General features: G+C 38.2%; 3 protein-coding genes across 4 annotated transcripts; all 3 read left to right on the top strand.

Moving 5' to 3' along the window:
* The first annotated feature begins 326 nt into the window (after positions 1-326).
* Positions 327-1,004, top strand: LOC121801052 (max-binding protein MNT-like). Its single transcript, XM_042200523.1, has one exon. The coding sequence runs from the start codon at positions 327-329 to the stop codon at positions 1,002-1,004; it is 678 nt and encodes a 225-aa protein (XP_042056457.1).
* Positions 1,005-6,774: 5,770 nt separating this feature from the next.
* LOC121799652 (cullin-1) lies at positions 6,775-13,165 on the top strand. Of its 2 annotated transcripts, none has more exons than XM_042199081.1 (20): positions 6,775-6,952; positions 7,800-7,991; positions 8,094-8,193; positions 8,436-8,621; positions 8,792-8,839; positions 8,921-9,124; positions 9,297-9,374; positions 9,527-9,616; positions 9,710-9,790; positions 9,891-9,953; positions 10,697-10,732; positions 10,813-10,899; positions 10,987-11,136; positions 11,211-11,266; positions 11,338-11,458; positions 11,550-11,711; positions 11,855-11,998; positions 12,085-12,303; positions 12,373-12,540; positions 12,627-13,165. In XM_042199081.1, the coding sequence occupies exons 2-20, from the start codon at positions 7,852-7,854 to the stop codon at positions 12,726-12,728; spliced, it is 2,235 nt and encodes a 744-aa protein (XP_042055015.1). In that variant the 5' UTR covers positions 6,775-6,952; positions 7,800-7,851; the 3' UTR covers positions 12,729-13,165. The 2 variants fall into 2 exon arrangements, with proteins under 2 accessions (XP_042055015.1, XP_042055016.1); XM_042199082.1 differs by lacking the exon at positions 6,775-6,952 and adding an exon at positions 7,068-7,084.
* Positions 13,166-17,261: 4,096 nt separating this feature from the next.
* On the top strand, positions 17,262-20,687 carry LOC121799653 (probable protein phosphatase 2C 40). Its single transcript, XM_042199083.1, has 4 exons — positions 17,262-17,764; positions 18,474-19,549; positions 19,654-19,918; positions 20,369-20,687. Exons 2-4 carry the CDS (start codon positions 18,476-18,478, stop codon positions 20,497-20,499), a joined length of 1,470 nt encoding a protein of 489 aa, XP_042055017.1. The 5' UTR covers positions 17,262-17,764; positions 18,474-18,475; the 3' UTR covers positions 20,500-20,687.
* Positions 20,688-20,934: the final 247 nt, after the last annotated feature.

Consider the following 20,934-nt stretch of genomic DNA (forward strand, 5'->3'; position numbering starts at 1 on the left):
TGAAGAAGTCAGCCACCTCGGCAAGCAGTTCAGCCGTTTCCTACTTTCATGCATTCCTAGTTTTATGCTTTTTAGTTAAGCTGCGTTTAGTATAAATAAATGTAATTAGGGAGTTCAATTCATCTTGGATAGATCATTTGTAATTGGACGACTTAGTCGTAGGCCTCTGCGGAGTAGTGTTCTTCATTATTCTTTTTGCAATACAAGTGATCGAATTCCATTCATTACTCGCCTTACGCTTGACATATCGTAATTCCGTGCACATCTTGTGCTCCCTACCCCTCCCCTCGCCTTTCACTCCTAACAATTTGGTGCGGTGAACGTGGATGAATTCGAGGACGGATACGCGAGTGGACGGATTGGAGAAGGCTGTAGCAGAGTTGAAGTGGCGGTCCCAAAGGAGGACATATCAATTCGAGGATTTGAGGACTACGTTAGACGAACTCAGACGGGAGTTTCGAGCTTCCCTTGCTGCACATCTGAGGACCTCTCCCACACCCAGCAATAATACTGCGGCTACCCTACCCACGGTGACAGCCCCATTGCTGCCCTATAGTCCACCTACTCCTACACCAGCAACTCCACCTACACTGGCACCAATGACAGCACCGCTGCTGTCCTCGTGCACTATTATGCCACAGTTTCAACCTTCCGTCTTGCCTCTGTTGCAACGTTGTGATCCTGCGGCTGCTGCGGACCATGCCAAACTCTTGGTTTCTTCTGGTCCGCCTACAACAACCATGGTGTCAACACCACGGTTGTCCTCCAGCCCTAATATTCAGCTTCAGCCTTTGCGTGATTTAGTTTTGGCTGCTGCCCACCAGTCTATGCAGTCGATAGTTTCCCTTCCGGACCCCCCATATGCAGCTGTTGACGCTCCATTCTCCCATCAGGCCATGCTGTTATTCCTTCATATAGTTGGCCATCTTCTATGGTTCAATGCTCTGGCTACTACCCAAAAGTATGAGTTTGAACCTCCACCAGACGAAGTACTTAGGGTCTAGATTTAGACCTCAGCCTTGAGGACAAGGTTGTTTTGAGGGTGAGGCAGATGATACGGATTGGAGGAGGGGGAGAGAGAAAGATGGTTGGGCCGGCAGAGAGAAAGGAGGAAGTAGTTGGAGAAGATTAAGGGAGAGAGCTGATTCCTATTTTTATGCTTTTCAAATATTTGTTATTCGGTTTCCTTTATTTTAGCACTAGAATTGCCTATATATAGAGAGAGTCTCCTAATAGAGAGAGCATCTTAGAGAGATCAGTTTATTAGGACGAGTTTATCTCGTAGGCCTCCTTCGTGAGGATTAGGCCTCTGCGGAGGATTTATAATTCTTGTTTTGCTATTCATTCCCTTCAATAAAGAGCATTTCTAATTCCAGCCTTTACTCTTATCAATTGGAAAGGCGAGGGGAGGGGTAGGGAGCACAAGATGTGCACGGAATTACGATATGTCAAGCGTAAGGCGAGTAATGAATGGAATTCGATCACTTGTATTGCAAAAAGAATAATGAAGAACACTCGTCCGCTGAGGCCTACGACTAAGTCGTCCAATTACAAATGATCTATCCAAGATGAATTGAACTCCCTAATTACATTTATTTATACTAAACGCAGCTTAACTAAAAAGCATAAAACTAGGAATGCATGAAAGTAGGAAACGGCTGAACTGTTCAAACCCCTGCGCTGGCTCCCTTCTTTTCCTCGCCGCCTCCAACCTCTTTCCCCTTTTTGCGGCGGGTGTACACCTTCCATCTACCGAGGCTGTTGACCGTATCAAACAACCAGACTTCCAAAGGACTCAACGAGGTAATTTTATTCACTGTCTACAACTAAAAGTATAGAATAGTAGCTTAACTAGGAAATTTAACATCAATGGGTATATATTGGTACTATTCAAAACTTCAATGACAAGTAGTCAACTGCTTACTTGGTATTACAAGTAGCAGTAGAGAAGTGTTATTATTGCTATCATGGTGATTGTCTTATTCATAAATCATACTTATCATTCCATTCGCAGTAATGGCTTCCAGTACTCAAAGATCAAATGCGAAAAGAAAATTAAATCAAGGATTTTTCGTTAGGGATGAAATAGAGGAACATTGGCAGCAAGGAAATGAAGAGCCAAACTTGGAATTCACTCAAGAAGTTGAAAATGCATTAAAGTTCTGTAAGTTTCGGTGTGATTTGTTAGTAATATAAATGACCGAACTTGGATTACATCCTTTTACGTCGTTTGCCATGGCTAAATGAGCTAATTAGTTCTCATTTTCCTCCAGTGATGGCTCCTAGTACTCTCAGAGCATTTACAGATCTAAATTCCCATTCTGGATTTCAAGTTAAAAAATTAGAACGCAAATCCTAAATATTCTTCTTCTCTCTCAAGTCTCACCCAGAATCAACCCCAGCTGCGCCGCCCACCACCGCCTATTGCCGGCCCAAGATCAACTGAAGGAAGAAGAGTAAATAATGGATTACTCGACGAGGACGAAATAGAGCTCTACAAACAAAGCACATATTACTGAGTGCATTAGTGATAGAAGGTGATCCCTCACTAATTACTGACAACAGCGACGGTTTACTGCTATTAGATTCTGATTTAGGAGATAGATATATACTGATAATTTGTTGATTGGTTCAAATGAAGGAAGAAGCCAAATCCTCTTTGACGAGAACAAATATATCTGAGCTAGCAAAAGGGCCTTTATTAAAGGTCAAAACATATCATGGATACGTTGTTAATGGATATAGGTTTCACACTACTAATGGTGGATTGGTAGACATCAATGATGGTGACAAATACCCTTACGATGAAAATATAATAATTTCAGATGAGGAAAATATTAAAAATGATGATGACGATTATAATGATATATGATAAGGTTGATTTTTTGTAAGTTTATTAATTTATTTTAATAATGCACATATTGAAAATGATTGACATATTTTGCACTAACTTTTCATTACTTGTCTTAGATATGGATCACTGTGTGCGTCGTGCCATTAGTATCGGTAGTGGACAGAATACCAACATATCTCGCACGGGAGCGCTTCAAATGCAGACATCGGATGGCACATCTTCTGATGATAGGGGGAGGATGTTGATAGAGGGGGAGGATGTTGATAGAGGGGGAGGATGTTGATAGAGGGGAGGGTGTCGAGGAAGGACCTCTTGCTATGTTTGATGGTCGGACGCCACTTCAGATGAATCCCAATACAGGGTTTGTTGTTAGTTACTAATTATTAATTTAGCATTATATATCAATTAAACTCTAATATTTGGATTTTATAGGAAAATATGCGCACATTATCGGATCTCAAGGGAGATCACCTCTTCTTTCCAACGGCTTCCAAATGTCACTGGTTTTACTTGGAAATTAGTATCTCAGAAGCAAAAAGATGAGTATTATAAAGAATTTCGGGTAAGTATACTTTTTATTACGTAGAAGATTGTTTTGACTTGCACTAATGTCCAAATATTTCATTTTTTACAGAATGCATTTTCTTGGCCTTCCGATTGGGAACATGAGGTGAGGAAGATGTGGGATGATAAAGCTGCTAAAAGATGCTCAGGTTTTATTAGTTCCTTGAAGAGATGTACATAGACGGAAAATCCCGGCCAACTTACGTACCTCCGGAGATGTGGAGTGGATTGATAGACCACTGGAAAGATCCAAAAGTTATTGAGAAGTTCGAAGCATCAAAGAAGCCAAGAATGTCCGAACCAGATGGTCCTGGCACTGGAATAAGGAAGCAACGAGGTGGGTCGTTGTCTATCGAGGAGAGAGCTATGCGGAAGGTAAGTGTTATATATTTTTATATGATCGAGAATGGAATAGTTTTCTTTAATAGCGTGCCTATGAGTTGTTTCACTATACATTGAGGCATGCATGTGAGATTCATTACAATCTACAAGATTACATTTAGGCATGCATGTTGGATCCAAAACTATATAGTATTCCCTCCATCCCATAAAATTAGCTCATTTCCATTTGTGGAAAGTTTTCCCCAACTCATTATTACCTATATACATTAATTATTTACAACTTATACCACTAAGGTCCACCATTAAACACTAATAAAATTGTAGGCCCCACTATCCACTAACACTATGTTAACTACCCTTCTCCTCCTCTTTCTTACTTTACCAATTATGCCTTAATTCTCGTGCTGCCCAAAATATCCCTATTTTTATGAGACGGAGGGAGTAGTATAAATCTTATATATTTCTAGTTCAAAACATAAAACCAGTTTTATGTTGATTCTTGTGAATGTTACGGTGTCTTTTACCTTCTTCTCCATTAGTTTAGCAACTGAGATGATTCTGGAAATCATATTTATGTTGATACAATCAGATTTAGTTGCGAATGTTACAGTTGGTGTCTTTCCTTCTTCTCCATTGGTTTAGCCACTAGGATGATTCGGGAAATTAGGATTTATGTTGGTACAATCAGACCAAACATCTTTTTTATAGTAATTCTTAATAGCTAACTCCTGATACTTTGATAAATAGGCTGCTGAGAGGGGAGTCTCGGTGATGGATTGTGTGTATGAGGCGTTCCGTGACACACCCATTTTCAAGGATGGCAGTTATACATCAAAGATGGCTGCAGACATTGATGTAAGTACAGTTAGTTATTTAACATCACCTTAAACAAATATGTACTACTTGTTTGTTAATATAAATTTTTTCTCATTAACTAGGCAAGAGTGCGAGAGATTGCTGCAACACGGGGTGATAAAGCCAATTTGAGCCAGATCCTTATCAATGATGTTTTAGGAGGTAAACTCGATAAGAAGAAAAGGTTGTTTGGAACTGGGAATCTGGCAGAAAGCCTCGTGCCAGAACGAACTACAGGATTGAATGCTCGTACCTCAGCCGGTTTAGATCCTTCTGTGCGAGCGGAAATACGAGAGGAATTGCGGGAAGAATTATGAGAAGAATTACAAGAAGAAATCCATCAGGAATTTAATGTCGATCGTGAGAAAAGAATCTTAAATTATGTTTCATCACAAACTATTCAAATATTTTAAATCATTCAGCAACTTAAGATTTATCAAATACTGTCATAGCTTTAAAAATTTTACACTATTACTATTTAATTATACGTAAATTTAAGTATAGTTGTGAAATTCTTTTATTTAAATATTCAACAATATATAAATATGGTTAAACTTTTTTCCCCTTTAAGCCTTTTTAGAAATATTTTAGACTTTGCATTTATGATATCAATGTCATATGACTTACTATATCTTACTTATGGATTTTAAGAATGAAAAATAGTATAAATGATACTTTTTTAGCTTTTAACTTTGATTCAAAAGTTAGCCCAAAATCTTAATGTTTATGATTAAAGTTGAATTTTTTTAATCCAGAAAGCCTGCAATCCAAGTAAAATATCTATAATAAGATGATTTGATCCGATTGAAATCCCTAATCATAACTTATTCATATATGTTAAATTATTCAACAGATAAAAAGACTGATGCCTGCGAACTCAAAATGTTTATATTTTAATATCAAAGCTATATTTAATAGATGGTGAAGAGTTTGAAGACTCTGAGGTCGAATCAAATTGAAGCTCCAAATATTATCTGTGTAGAAAAACGATGTTTTCAATGGTTTAAACATTAGATTTAATTTTGAGACACTTGATTCTACGAAGCTAAACTTTTGTTGATTAATTTTGTGACTTAACTTTGGATATTTTTTTACAATAATATTTTCAACCTTCAATTTTATGTTTGTATATGTTTATATTTTATAAATATATGATCCTTAAAAAAGTAGAACAATGCACAAGTTAATTTCAGCTTTAGCTTTTAATCTGATTAGTTGTTGGACTAGCTTAAATATTCAATCATTTAAAATTGTGTTATGAAATTTATAACTCGATAAATTCAAATCAAATCTATAATTTTAGTAGGACTAATCTAAAACCTTAGAGCATTTAGAAAGCCACGCGGCTCCGAGGAGGTGTGGTGCACGTCCCGCTCCATTGAGGTGTGTGGGGAGGGGTGGCGACACCCTTTGTGGCTAGCGAGGTTGTGCCGAAAAGGGGAAGAAGAAGAAGCTGGGGGAAGAAGAAGTGGGAGAAGAAAAAAAGAAAAAATTGGTGTGGAATTGGATTCGGGTTTTTTAGAATTTCCTTGATTTAATTTTTAAATTTCAAAAATTGTATTCTTTTTTGATTTGGCCATGGCTGTTCCGAATCTAGATTTGGTGGAATCTACTTATCCTACTCAATCCCGCAACCTCAATATTATCACAGCTCCACGCCGTCAACGGTGCTACAAGCATACAACCCATTTTTTTAAAAAATGTATTCTTTTAAGTAATATAGTTACTTTAATTATTTCCTTAATTAATGAAAATTAGTTTCCTTAATTAATAGTAGTTTATTTAATTAATTATTTGATTAATGAAAACTAGTTTCCTTAATTAATAGTTTCTTCAGTTAATGATTAATTCATGCATATATATATTATTTAATTTTAAGTATTTGTAATTTTTTAATTAAATACTTTCATATCGTGTCTAATATTAAAAGTAAAATATTGAATAATAGTATAAGTTAAATATTTTTGCCTGTAGAGGGCATCTATTGTGGGGGTTGTGGCTTGAGACAAACAAAGGGAAGAAGGAACTCCCCATTTATAAATGCCCTAATAGAGAAATCAATTTGGAAAAGTACAGGGGGCACATATGCAATATCGGAAACCTTAGTATACGATTTGAAAATTATGTAATACACACAAAATAAAAAAAATAAAGCAGAAGGGAAAACGAAAAGATCCAGAGGGATTCGTATCCTACCCAAGTCACTCTCTCTCCCCTCCTCTTGGATCTTCCTCCCTCCCGCCTTCCTTCCAAATCTCTATATTTGCATATATACACCAATATATAGTGTATATACGTCAACAGGGCTTGGAGTTTATGTCGGTGATAGGTGAAATTGTATGTATGCGTATTATTTTGTGCGATCGGTCTTCATTTGTTTTTGTTCTGCTTGATTGTGGATATTGGATTGATACGACTCTCTTTTTTTCGGATTCAAGCTGATTCAAATTCGAATTCCACGTTCTGGGGGTTAGATTTTTTTTATTTGGCTCGGTTATACTTCTATTTTAGGGTTTTGTTTTCTAATTCTTGGGGTATTGTTAGTGGTATCTTTATGGAGATTACGCATGGTTTTTTTTGCCAATTTCCGTTCTTTTGAGCTGAGCTTTTTTTATTTGTTTGCTTAATATATAGTACTCCGTATGGCTTTTGATTGGAATACCTTAGTTGTGGAGCCTCTGTTTTATGATTGTACTGTTATTGAAACTTTTCAGAATATAAAATATACTAGGATATACTGTTGGCCTCCTGTTGAAATTAAATGGTGTGATTATTTACTAAGTTTTGATAATTTGATATCTATACTAAGTTTCCCTTATCATTGAGTATTATGATTGATCGTGATTAAGTGATGGTTGTGCATTGTTGTGGGTTAAATGTATAGTTTTTATTGAAGTATCTTATACATGAGCTGCCATCTGTATATTCTTGTGTTCTGTCCATTATTTTTCTTTGTTTTTTTTAACTTCAAAATTCATTCTTTGATTGATTAGCTTCTGTAGTAGTCTGATACACAAACGTTAGCGTGGTTCAAGTAGCTTCAACTAAATTACTACTTGAATTCTTAGGACCTAATGTCTCAATAATTTGTTTCTGGCTCCACTTTGGTTGTGCTTTAAGAATTGTCAGTTTTCAGTTGCTCTGAATTGAGCGTCTACTCATCTGTAATTCTGTATCATGGCAGGTTGTGAACTGGTTTAAGTGGTGATCAGTATTCATCTTGTCTAGCACAGAAGATGACTATGAATCAGCGCAACACGATTGATTTAGAACAGGGATGGGATTTTATGCAAAAAGGCATTACAAAATTGAAAAATATTCTTGAAGGGCTGCCAGAGCCCCAGTTCAGTTCAGAGGACTACATGATGCTCTACACGTATTATTCAGCACTCTATATTCTTATACGTATTGTTGAAATTTGCATAAATTTTTATGCTGTTGTCAAGTGTTTAGGAGCTCACTTGATTCTAATTTACAGGACAATCTACAACATGTGCACTCAAAAGCCCCCACATGATTATTCTCAACAATTATATGACAAGTATCGAGAGTCTTTCGAAGAGTACATTACAACAACAGTAAGCACTTAAGATGATTTCTTAAAAGTTTCATCATCTGCACGTACCTGGAAGTGCTTATTGTATTTCAATTAATGATTTCGAAATTTTTGTTTCTGATGTCTGAGCTAGGATCAAAAGTTCCTACACCAAAATTTCGTATGCTGTAATCCAGTATTCTGAAATGGTCATTTAAGCAAATTTTTGCTCATTCATCAGTTTAGTTTCCATGAATTAAGTTTGTTTTAATTTTTCCATGAAAGGTTTTGCCTTCTTTAAGGGAAAAGCATGATGAGTTCATGCTAAGGGAGCTCGTAAAAAGATGGTCAAATCATAAAATCATGGTGCGGTGGCTTTCAAGGTTCTTCCATTATCTAGACAGGTACTTCGTAGCCAGAAGGTCACTTCCAGCACTGAAGGAAGTTGGTCTGACATGCTTCCGAGACCTGGTAATTCATTTTATCCTCTAAATCATTCTTTTGAAATTCGAACTATCAGTTGCCCTTTTTTTTATGCTTCGGAAAAAAACTAATCCACTGAAGTTCAGATGAAATTTGGTCCTTGTTCCCCAGCAGTTTTTCTTTCAATCCCTCTACTCAATTCTCTACTTTCTGTTTAGGTATATATGGAGTTATCTGGGAAAGTTAGGGATGCTGTTATTTCTCTGGTATGTAATATTGTTATTCAGCTTCATTTTGCATATAATTGCCCCCTTTTTTTGGTGTATTAATATATTTATTTTCAATAGATTGATCAAGAGCGAGAAGGAGAGCAAATAGATCGAGCTTTGTTAAAGAATGTGTTGGATATCTTTGTTGAGATTGGAATGGGGCAGATGGATTATTATGAGAATGACTTTGAAGCTGCAATGCTGAAGGACACAGCAGCTTATTATTCCCGGAAGGCTTCAAATTGGATCTTAGATGATTCATGTCCTGACTATATGTTAAAGGTTCTTTTTTAAAAAAAACATTGTTCCTTTTTTTAGCTAAAACAATTTTGGCCTCTGAAAGTAGACTTGTCTCACACATGCTCATTAACATGGAAATATTAGTCAATATTGCTTCTGTAGTGCTTGCAGCTATTTTCTGTTTAGTTTCTTACTATCTGTCTAAAAATTCCAGGCTGAGGAGTGCTTGAAACGAGAAAAGGACAGGGTTGCTCATTATCTCCATTCAAGTAGTGAGTCAAAGTTGCTTGAGGTTTGTATTTCTCCTTAATGACTGTTGTAGAAATTTCTCGTAGATTAGCATCCAACTTTTGGAATGTATGCTGTGCGTGGTCCACATTTGAAGTCCTTTTAATTGTCAGATTCACTTTATAGCTATCTTTGATGTCTTTTCTATTCCAACAGAAAGTACAACATGAGCTCTTATCTGTGTATGCCACTCAACTACTAGAGAAGGAGCACTCAGGTTGCCATGCTTTATTGAGGGATGACAAGGTACTTGCTACTGAGGCTATGCTGTCAATTGCCGTATTTATGTTTTTGTGACTTGCTGTTATTGATGCTAATCATTACATTTCCGTCCATTAGGTTGATGATTTGTCAAGGATGTATAGGCTATTTTCAAAAATACCTCGTGGTTTAGAGCCCGTCGCACACATTTTTAAGCAGGTTTGTGTTATTTTTGTTTATTGTCAATTGGCATTCAATTATATCGTAGTTGTATTTGAATTATTGAGGACTAACACTTGATGGTTCCCCAAATTCACAGCATGTTACTGCTGAAGGCACAGCTTTGGTTAAACAAGCCGAAGATGCTGCGAGTACCAAAAAGGTTAATCACCAGTATTTTTCCAATGAATCTTTTTGTTACTTTGCCTATGAACACTTGTTGTAGGTATTGCTACGTTAATCTGGTAAAAGCTAAAAAGTCAATGTTCAATGTCTCTTATTTTGGTTTTGAAGGTCTCTTCAATGTGTAGGAAAATCACCTGCAGAGTCAGTCTCATGCACATACTGTATGATGCGGTGATCTAGTAATGAATCAAGTTGGATATGAAAAAAATTTCACTCCTATACCAGTGGTTATAGTTTCAATTTGTCTCTTTCTTGTGACATAAAAAGTGAATATTAATGATGCTCTGTTTGTTAAAGATTTTGTATATGATGAATTGATACTATAATTCTTTCCTACCCTGCTATTGACTCTCAGAACAAGTTGACAATTTTAGTGCTATGCTACATTATTGCAAGCCCTAAACTTCATTAGATAAGGGAACACGGAACACAAGAAATTTTGTTGAATAACCTGTTGTCATAAATCATTCTTAACCAAGCAAGTGACGAAAGTGGACTAAAATGTCGTATGGAGTAAGTATCCTCGAGGTTCTCTGTAAGAAGGAAAAGAGATATCTTATTTGCTGCGTGACTGCACTACATTTAATAGATAGATGTAACAAGCACAATCTGTGTCTGTGAACTGTAAGATAATATTTTAGCCCTTCATGTTAAGTTTGTTAGCATTATGCATGATGAATACTTTTGTTCCTGAAACTAAGAAATTTCTTATTTTAACAGGCAGAAAAGAGAGATGTTATTGGATTGCAGGAGCAGGTACAACTATATTGAATTTCGTTATTATTACTTCCGTCTGTGGTTTCTTATTCTGAAATGAAATCATTCTTGTAATGCAGGTATTTGTGCGAAAAGTAATCGAGCTGCATGACAAATTCATGGCATATGTGAACGATTGTTTTCTAAATCACACGCTTTTCCACAAGGTTAGAATTGTAAAAGTCATTCGTCATTGTATCCTCTCTCTACTCTGGTTATAAATGTGGAAGTTAATTTTTCTGTATAATGCATAGGCTCTCAAGGAGGCCTTTGAAGTTTTCTGCAACAAGGGAGTTGCTGGAAGTTCTAGTGCGGAACTTCTTGCCACATTTTGTGATAACATTCTCAAAAAGGGTGGAAGTGAAAAATTGAGTGATGAAGCTATAGAAGAAACTCTGGAGAAGGTGTGTCTCGTGATGTTACTGTTTGCATTTATTGGCATATTTAAAACTGTGTTGAGGTCCTGAGTGTTTTTCAGGTTGTAAAACTGCTCGCTTACATAAGCGATAAGGATTTATTTGCTGAGTTTTATAGGTAAGTTTCCCTCGGTTATGGTAATAATGTTTCTTAGATTCTGTACTCTGTCTCCTGCTCTCTTTTGACAGGAAAAAGCTCGCCCGGCGTCTGTTATTTGATAAAAGTGCTAATGACGAGCATGAAAGAAGCATCCTAACAAAGTTGAAGCAGCAATGTGGTGGCCAATTTACCTCAAAAATGGAGGGAATGGTTAGTTTCATAGTATTGCTTATGAATTATGATGGTGTATGAGTCGGCAGTCCTGTTGTAAGAAGCATTTTTTCATTTCTTAATATTCCAGGTAACTGATTTGACCCTAGCTAGAGAAAATCAAGCCAGCTTTGAGGAGTATCTCAGCAATAGTCCAAATGCAAATCCAGGGATAGACTTGACGGTGACTGTTCTGACAACGGGTTTCTGGCCTAGCTACAAGTCCTTCGATCTTAACCTTCCTGCCGAGATGGTATGGTTGCAGAACTGAATCCCTCCCAACCCACACAACCACCCAAACCCCCAAGAAAGTGCAGTGTCAATTCTCTTCTCTTTTGTGGAATCCACTCTTGCCACTAACCTTCTTTCCCTTTTGTGCTTTGATTTTTGTTCTAGGTTAAATGTGTTGAAGTGTTCAGAGAGTTTTATCAAACAAAAACGAAGCATAGGAAACTTACATGGATATATTCTTTGGGCACGTGCAACATTAATGGAAAATTTGAACAAAAAACAATAGAGCTGATTGTGACTACTTATCAGGTAACTTTGGCCGGAAAGATGTCGTCTTATATTTCCTTTTTTCTGTAAGTGATCTTAGTAATACCAATCTAATTTTCATTCTTCAGGCTGCTGCGTTGCTACTGTTCAATGCATCGGATAGATTAAGCTATCAAGAAATCATGACCCAGTTAAATCTATCGGATGATGATGTTGTCAGACTGCTTCATTCACTTTCATGTGCTAAGTATAAGATTTTGACTAAGGAGCCTAGCACCAAAACAATTTCTCCGACTGATGTCTTTGAATTCAATTCGAAGTTCACTGACAAAATGAGAAGGATCAAGGTACACATGCGTGTGTGTGAGAGAGAGAGATCCACTACAATTATGAAGCTAATTAACGTGTGAATGCAGATCCCTCTCCCCCCTGTGGATGAGAAGAAGAAGGTGATTGAGGATGTTGATAAGGACAGACGATATGCCATTGATGCCTCAATTGTGCGTATCATGAAGAGTAGGAAGGTCTTGGGATACCAGCAGCTGGTTATGGAATGTGTTGAGCAATTGGGCCGAATGTTCAAGGTACATTTTCTTGATGTAGTTGACTTTACTTTTCGGTTTTCCTTAATGTTCTGCCCTTAACCCAAATTTAAATTTGCAATGTGAAGCCTGATGTCAAAGCAATCAAGAAAAGGATTGAAGATCTCATCACTCGTGACTACCTTGAACGGGACAAGGACAACCCCAACTTGTTCAAATACTTGGCATAAATCTGTATGTACCTGCTGATGATCAAGCTGGTACTATGAGCACGAATATGGAGTCACACAAACACACCAATCGAGCTCCGACTACTGTACAGTCTTCTGCATGTTTTCTGTGAAGGGAATTCTTGTACATTTCGCCCTAGCCTGGGTTGGGAAAGGACTGTCCTGATGGATTGGTTCTGCACTGAAAAGCTTAACTGCAGCAGGAGGCATCGAGACAAGAATGGCATTTTCTGGATTCCTTTTGTAGCAGATCATGTATGTTTATTTATCTGGATAACTTATTTTGTTGAGGTTGGGTTCTCTCTCAAGTAAATGTGAAAATTTAAAGCAGTCTTCCTGTGTCAAAGCTTTCTTGCTGGTTTTGTATTAGCTGCGCAACCTTATTTTAAGAAACATTACTTGCCTATTTATTGTGTATAATTTCGTATTTCTTCTGATACCGTTATGCTGTTTCTTTTTTTTTTGGGCGGTTTTTGCCAATTTTTCTAGTTTGTGATGTTTGTAATTGAAATTTTTTATAGTACTATTACAGAGGTAGTTTGAAATTTAGAGGGATGTTTTCCTAAAATTTTCATGAACTTATTTTAGGTAATGACGTTGCAAAAATTAAATGATAGTTAAATAAATTAAGAAGCAAAGTCGCAAAGGTAACTAATTGGGTGAAAATTTGCATCGTAACTATTCATATTGGAAGATGTCCACCCACAATTACATTAACATAATTTTGTACTCCATTTTTATATTATATTTATAGGGCTCTTCTCTTTAGTGGGTTGGCAACTGCAAAGCACAAACATCACGTTTTGTAGTTAGTTTTCTTCCCTCAAATATGGAACCTGATTTCATCTCCTTAGGTCATCCACTGTGCTGTCTCTATACCATCCTTTAACCGTCCCTTAAACTACTATTTAAGGACGCCACTGTACTTTTTTACTCCATCCCTTAACTAATGGACGGAACCTGCAACGCTCCGTCCCTTAACCATCTCTTAACAGTCCCTTAAATTACTATTCATTCAATTTCATTTTTTTTTTTTTTTCCCCCACAAATTCAATTAAAAAAACACACTTCATTAAAATTAAAACAACATTACAACTTAAAATTCAAAAAAATAGAAAAAAGACATAATTAAAATCCTAAAAAAATAAAAATGACATAATTTAATTTTCTCCGCCAAAGTTTTCCCAAATATGCTCAATTAGATCCTCTTGGAGTTGGGCGTGGGAGCTAGAGTCGCGTGTCATTGCCCGAATAGACAACCGTTCTTGTATAGACGGATGCGCTCCACTTCGCGGAGGACTACTTGCGGTTGAGCTTCCGGGGGATTCGGGGTCGAACCAATTTCCCGCCTCGTGTCCTTCATCTTGGACAATCATGTTGTTCAAGATTATGCGCGTATACATGATGTCGACCATGCTCTCCATGAACCACAAACGAGCCGGGGCTTTGATGATGTTAAAGCGCGCTTGGAGAACCCCGAACGCCCTCTCCACATCCTTGCGAACAGCCTCCTGCTTCTGCGCAAAAAGAGTCTGCTTTGGGTTCCCAGGCCTGCTGCACGTCTTCACGAAGGTCGGCCACTTCGGGTAGATGCCGTCGGCGAGATAGTACCCCATTTTATACAGCCGGTTGTTGGCGATGAAGTTGATGGCCGGCGCTTTACCATCCAAAACTTCGGTAAAGAGGTCAGACTGGTGGAGCACGTTTACGTCGTTGTTCGAGCCAGGGACCCCGAAGTACGCATGCCAGATCCAAAGTCGGTAGTCGGCAATCGGCAATGGCCTCGAGTACAACGGTTGGGTGGGTGCCTTTGTGGCCGCTCGTGTAGGACCCCCTCCACGCCACCGGGCAATTCTTCCATTGCCAGTGCATGCAATCGACACTACCAAGCATCCTGGGGAATCCGTGCACTTGTTCGTCCAGGTTGAGGAGGAACTGACAATCGGTCGTGCTTGGCCTCCGGAGAAATTCGTCGGTGAAGGCTGCCCGGACGCCTTTGCAGAATTTGAGCAATCACGTGCGCCCAGTGGTGTCTCCGATGGGGAGGTATTCGTCGAACATGTCGGTCGTTTGTCCAGCTGCAAGCTGACGGATTGGTGCAGTACATTTCTGCAGCGTCGTGTGGTTGGGACGGCCGACCGCGTCGAACCCTTCTCGGAAGAACTCTTCCCGGGCCGCCAAAGTATTCGCGATGTGGAGAAATAGCGGTTTCCTCATGCAGAAACGGCGACGGAAGTAGGTATCTCCCCAAATCGGGTTATCGCCAAAGTAGTCGCGTACTAACCTTGCGGCGGCTTCCTCCCGGTTACGGTGGATGTACGTCCGGGAGCGTCGTGGGGGCGGCGCGGGTTCCACCGCCTCCCGGCGTCGCTTCCTCCGCCTCCCGGCGTCGATCATCTTCAAGTGATTGTTCCATTATTTGACGCATTTGCTCAAAATGATTCATTAGTTTGAGTTGATTTGAGATGGAAATTGGAGTGGATATAGAGAGGATTTGAGAGGAATAGATGTGTGTTTGTGTGTGAAATGAGTATGAAATATGAGTATTTATAGAGTAAAGAAATAAAAAAAATTAAACAAAATTGAAAAATGGCAAAAAAACGGTAACATTACCGTTTGAATTTTTTTAAAATTCGAATTTTAAAAAAAAAATTGAATTATTGCGTCATCGTGACGACGCCCACTCGCGGGTCAGCGAGTGGGCGTCACGCATGCATCGGGAGCTCGCCACGTCGCCTCGGTGCGTGGCGCGACGTCGCGTCCCGCGTCGCGTTGTCGCGGGCTACGGGACGGCATGGAGACGGGCTAGGGACGGAACGCGTCGCTGCAACGCGTCCCACGGCGGTTCCGTCCCTCCGGAACGAAACGCGCGCCCGTCACGGGACGCGTAGTGGATGCTCTTGTGATGACGACAACTTAATATTTCTCATATTTAATGAGTGGTGAATTCAACGGCAATAATTCATGGAGTGCTTTAATATGGTTTTTTATATATATTTTTCTTTGTGCGTCGATATTTTTTCTTTGACAGTCTTACATTATGAGTCTCATTTGTTGATGACACGAGTTTTAAGAAATGTTAAAAAAAGTTGATGGAAAAAGTTAGTGGAATAGCAGTCTCACTTGTATATATTAGATTTAAATGAAATGTGAGTAGAATGAGTTAGTGGAATGTGTGACCCTATTACCATTTATGATAAAAGTAAACCAAAACTCCTATTCACGGACGGACTAAAATGGAAAAATGAGACTCCTATTCGCAGACGGAGATAGTAATAGCTATAAAAAATTGAGGTGGGGGGCATTTGCCCCTTCTCAGCATACACTAGCTCCGTCCCCGTCCCCGTCCCCGCCCCCGCCTATTGCTAAACGAGAGAGATAAGGTTTAGGGTATAAGCGGGATTTGTCCATATTTGATTTTCCATCAGCTACATAAATAACGACTTTTATCCAAATTAGGTATGTGGGACAATTTTTAACCATGTTAAACCTAACTGATTTTCTTGCCAAAGTTTGAAATTAGTAGGCCAGCCATTTCTGTTTTTGTGTGACGTAATGCGTGATGACATTTTACAAATATGGACAGATTGCATAATTATCATGTATTAGTGGAGACGTAGTGTAGAATCAAGCTGATGGGCCTTTGAAAAGTCGGATACTTTTTACTCATAATAGATCTAAATACATTGTTTTTTGAGATGGAGAACTCAAACCACACAAAATTCATGGCTATCTATACACACATTTCTATAATTTTAGGCTGAATGTTGTTACATTCAATGCACGTCCCCGAGTAGTCGGTCAATTTTGAATTTTTGATGTGATTTCTTTGTCGATAAAAAGAATAATAGTTTGTGGACTTGATTTTGTTATCCTAGTCCATACTTGTGATGGTTACTTTGAAAATGATTAAACATGGGCCACAAATGGACATGCATTCTACATTTAATTTGGGTCTTCAATTTCACAGAATACCATCATATTCTGTCCCTACTAGTATTATTTCCTACTGTTATTTGTGACTCTGATTTAAGAAGCTGAAAAAAGTAGTCATATTTTAGAAAATTGAGACACAAAATATGATTATCATGTCTATTCTTTTCCTTTTCTCATTTGATGAAATTAGACTAGATGTTATCTTGTTTATAGACTAATTACACAGTGGAAAATCACTCCTTGAATGAATTGTCGAAAACAAAACTTGCAGTTTCTACAAGCCAAATGTTTTCATTGAAACAATAGGGTAAAACAAAAACTGAATTATTATGTTAGTGCTTAAATGAAATTAAACAAGAAAGATTTGTCTTCTAGTGACGTACCAATAAACTCCACTTGCACACATACAAACGCAATATTTTAATGCATATCCAGATCTTCGTAAATCTAATTAACGCTAATGATTGTTTAGATTTTAATTGTTACTTAATGCCCAATAAGAAATTAAAGATGACTTTTTTTATTTTTAATATTTTTTACTTGCATAATCAAGAATGAATTTTTATGGCGATTATATAACTATTTATTTAATGAATGACTGCCGATCAAAATAAATCACCCTCGACAAAAGGAGAGAGGCGAGAGAAAGTGGAGATAGGGAGGAAAAAGAGTGGATTGCAGAGAATTGATCAGCATCTGGAAAAAGAAGTTTATTTGCAAAGAAAGAAGGGGGGAAATTTTTTCACAAGGGATTCAGCAAATTTCCCTAATACCCACAAAAGACTGATTCTTGATACCTCTGTTGATGAATCATAGCACATTTAGACCTCTCTATAGCCAGAAGCACCGCCCTTCAAAATTCCTTTATATTTAGCACACTCCCTCCTCTCCGTTTCCCCTCTCTCCCTCCCATTGCTCTTCTCGTGTATAGCCTAATACTTCCAAATAATATTTGCCTTTGTGCTTTTATTACACTTTTCCTACACAGTGTCTGTTGGTGCTACTCACAGTTTTGCATCTTCACCAACCGCATCCCTTTTGTTAATTGGGAGAGAGAGTTGGCATTCCGAGGTTTCAAGGTTTTGGGTACAATCAAGAAGGTGAGTTTTGTATTACAGTATGTGTAAAGTTTGAGTTCTTTTTGTTGCCTGGAGTGATGATGTGGTGTTTATATAGTGATTGATTTGCTGTTTTTCGTGTTTTGTGTTTTGCCCTTTTGGTGTTCTTATTTAGGGAGTAATTTAAATTGTTTGAATTTTCATTTGATTAATATATATAAATATGAACATAGTGTGGTTTCAGTTGCTATAACCTCAAAAATTAGATCTTGTGTCCTCTGGAGAATTTTCAATAAATTTTGACAAAAATATTAGCACATACCTGAAAATTCCTGTTTCTTGATTGTATGTTGCAATCTAGCAGTAAGATACTGATGATCAATGCTCTGCAAATCCCCAAATATATTGATGAAGTTTTTAGTTTGACAGTTTTGCATTCATGTAACATAATCCTTTTATAGGATTAGACTATTTGGAGAAATAGCAAGATTTGATATCCCAATAGTTCTTGATGTATTCTCCATTGACTGTTCAGTACTGGTCGTAAAGATCAATTTCTTTCGATTGTAGCAATAATGAACTCATTGCTCGTTAAGTTCCTGGATCTGCATATTCAGCTGAAGTCTTCTAGAAGTGTGTTATTTGCCATGTATTTTCTGTAACAATTTCCTCTTCTTCTGTGACCTATCGTATAGTTGTAATATATGTACACGTAATCTATTGATAGATCGTTGTGTTTTTTTCATATCAGCCATGATGATACATGGTGAAACCATAAGCAATTCTGAAGGAGAGATTAAAGTCAGTTTTGGTTATCATTGCAACGGTAAGAATGATAGTTCTTGGGATAGGCCTAATTATATTGACATCCCGTCTTCTGGTGGACTCCGAAGAGCCAATAGTTCTTTCTCTTGCCTCTCTGGTGCTGCATTGAGTGCTAATGCTACGTTAGCTAACACAAATATTTGCAATGGGCTGATTGCCTCTGAGATACTCCCGACTCTGGACTCTCCTAATTCATTCCGGAGGATTCCATCTCTAACGAAAATGGACCTGCTGTCATCTTCTTTCCAGAGCAACATGACGATCTTGAGCCTCAGCCCGTCCTCACCAAGTGAGACACTTGATAATGATTCGTTTTCACTGAAGTCCATGAGCGCTCCTTCGAGAAGCGAAAGCTTTCTCAACGCAATGGAGCTGCAAATTGCCGGAGGGGCAGCTGGTGAAGACAGAGTTCAAGCTGTTTGCTCTGAAGAGAACGGTTGGCTTTTCTGTGGCATCTACGACGGCTTTAATGGAAGAGACGCAGCTGATTTTCTGGCCGGAACATTGTACGAGACAATCACCTCTCACCTCAACTTGCTAGACTGGGATATGGATCAGGATTTGTCAAAAGGCACTGACTGTTTGTACATGCAAAATAGGAATAGATTTTTCCAGCAGAGCGTGCTTAGCAGCCTTCAACACGCGCTCAATCAAGTGGAAAGTGAGTTTCTTCACATGGTCGAACAGGAAATGGATGACCGTCCTGATCTAGTATCTATTGGATCTTGCGTGTTGCTCACTCTACTCCATGGAAAAAACTTGTACTTGCTCAATCTTGGTGATAGCCGAGCAGTCTTGGCTACCTATGATAAAGGGAATAGCACGGGGGGCAGCAAAGGGCTGCGAGCCGTCCAGCTTACTGATAGTCATACTGTCGACAATGAAGACGAGAGAATCAGAGTTCTGAATGAACATCCCGACGACCCTTCTACACTCGTGGCTGGAAAAGTGAAAGGAAAGCTTAAGGTTACGAGGGCTTTTGGAGTTGGTTACTTGAAAAGGGTACATCCTTGGACAACCTAGTTTGTTCGTTTAATGGTTTATTCTATGTAGAGTCAACTCGTGCTCCTTGATATATCTTATCATTTAACTCTTGTTTTCCGCAGAAAGACATGAATGATGCTTTGATGGGTATTCTTAGTGTCCGTAATCTCATAAGTCCTCCTTATGTATCTATGGAACCATCTCTTATTGCACATGAAGTATCGGACTCTGATCACTTTGTTGTGCTTGGGAGCGATGGCTTGTTTGACTTTTTCACCAATGATGAAGTAGTGAACCTCGTGCATTTGTACATGCTAAGGAACCCTACAGGCGATCCAGCAAAGTTCCTAGTCGAGCAGCTCGCTGCAAGAGCAGCAGACTCAGCAGGTATGTGATCACCACTTCTATTTTCTATATTTTGTTTTGATGTGATTGCAGACGATGATGCTGTATTTAATAATTCGGTGCTTGCAATCATCATAAAAATATAATCTTCTGCTAATATTTTTTAAGTCGATCTACTTGATTCAGTTATGTCACCTAGGTTGTTGCCTCCTGTATAACGACATCGTCACTTCCTTTTTCGAGTATTGACTTCCTGCTTCTAAATTATATTGTAATGATCTACAACACCAATATTATATGGTAGGCCAGATTAAATAATCATCTTTGAAACTTGCATACTCTCCTATGATTTATTGTATAGTTTAATATTTAATCATCTACTTCAAACAATAATTGAACTAGAAAAAAAATCTTGAATAAGTCTCTTATGAGTTGCATGACTTTTCTGAAAATATCGCGTTAAATATGGAGTATTATATTATTACGCTACAGGTTTTAGCATGGAAGAGCTGATGAGCATCCCTGCTGGCAGAAGGCGGAAATATCACGACGACGTCACAGTCATGGTGATCGTCTTGGGGACGAACAAACGGACTTCGAAGGCATCAACGCTGTGTCTGTGAAACAGACCGATCAGGTCAAACTTTTTGCAGCTTCCTAGCTTTAGATTCCGTCCTTAGATGAAAGGTTTGAAATAAACTCGGTTCGTACATATATCTTCTTTAAAATGTGTTGTTCATTGCAAAAACCGTGTATTTGCTTGCACATTGATTTTATGTATGTGGAAGGAATATATCTTCTTATGAGTCAAGAAGCTTGATGATGAAGAATATTGAATTTGTGGAATATTTATTATGGATAAAAAGGACGTTTGCAGAATGGTGGTTGTGTTAAAGCAATGCTAAGATTCTCTTTGGTGCGACTTCTCGACCTATGAGGCATTGGTGAGAGCGGAATAGAGATTAGAGACCACTCTTTTATTATATGCTTTGTATACCCTTTGGGTTTCATTGGATCATTCAATGAGAGATATCTCAACACTTTTTTGTACGGCATAA

This window comes from Salvia splendens, chromosome 4, assembly GCF_004379255.2.
Source record: "Salvia splendens isolate huo1 chromosome 4, SspV2, whole genome shotgun sequence".
In the NCBI taxonomy this organism is placed as follows: domain Eukaryota; kingdom Viridiplantae; phylum Streptophyta; class Magnoliopsida; order Lamiales; family Lamiaceae; genus Salvia; species Salvia splendens.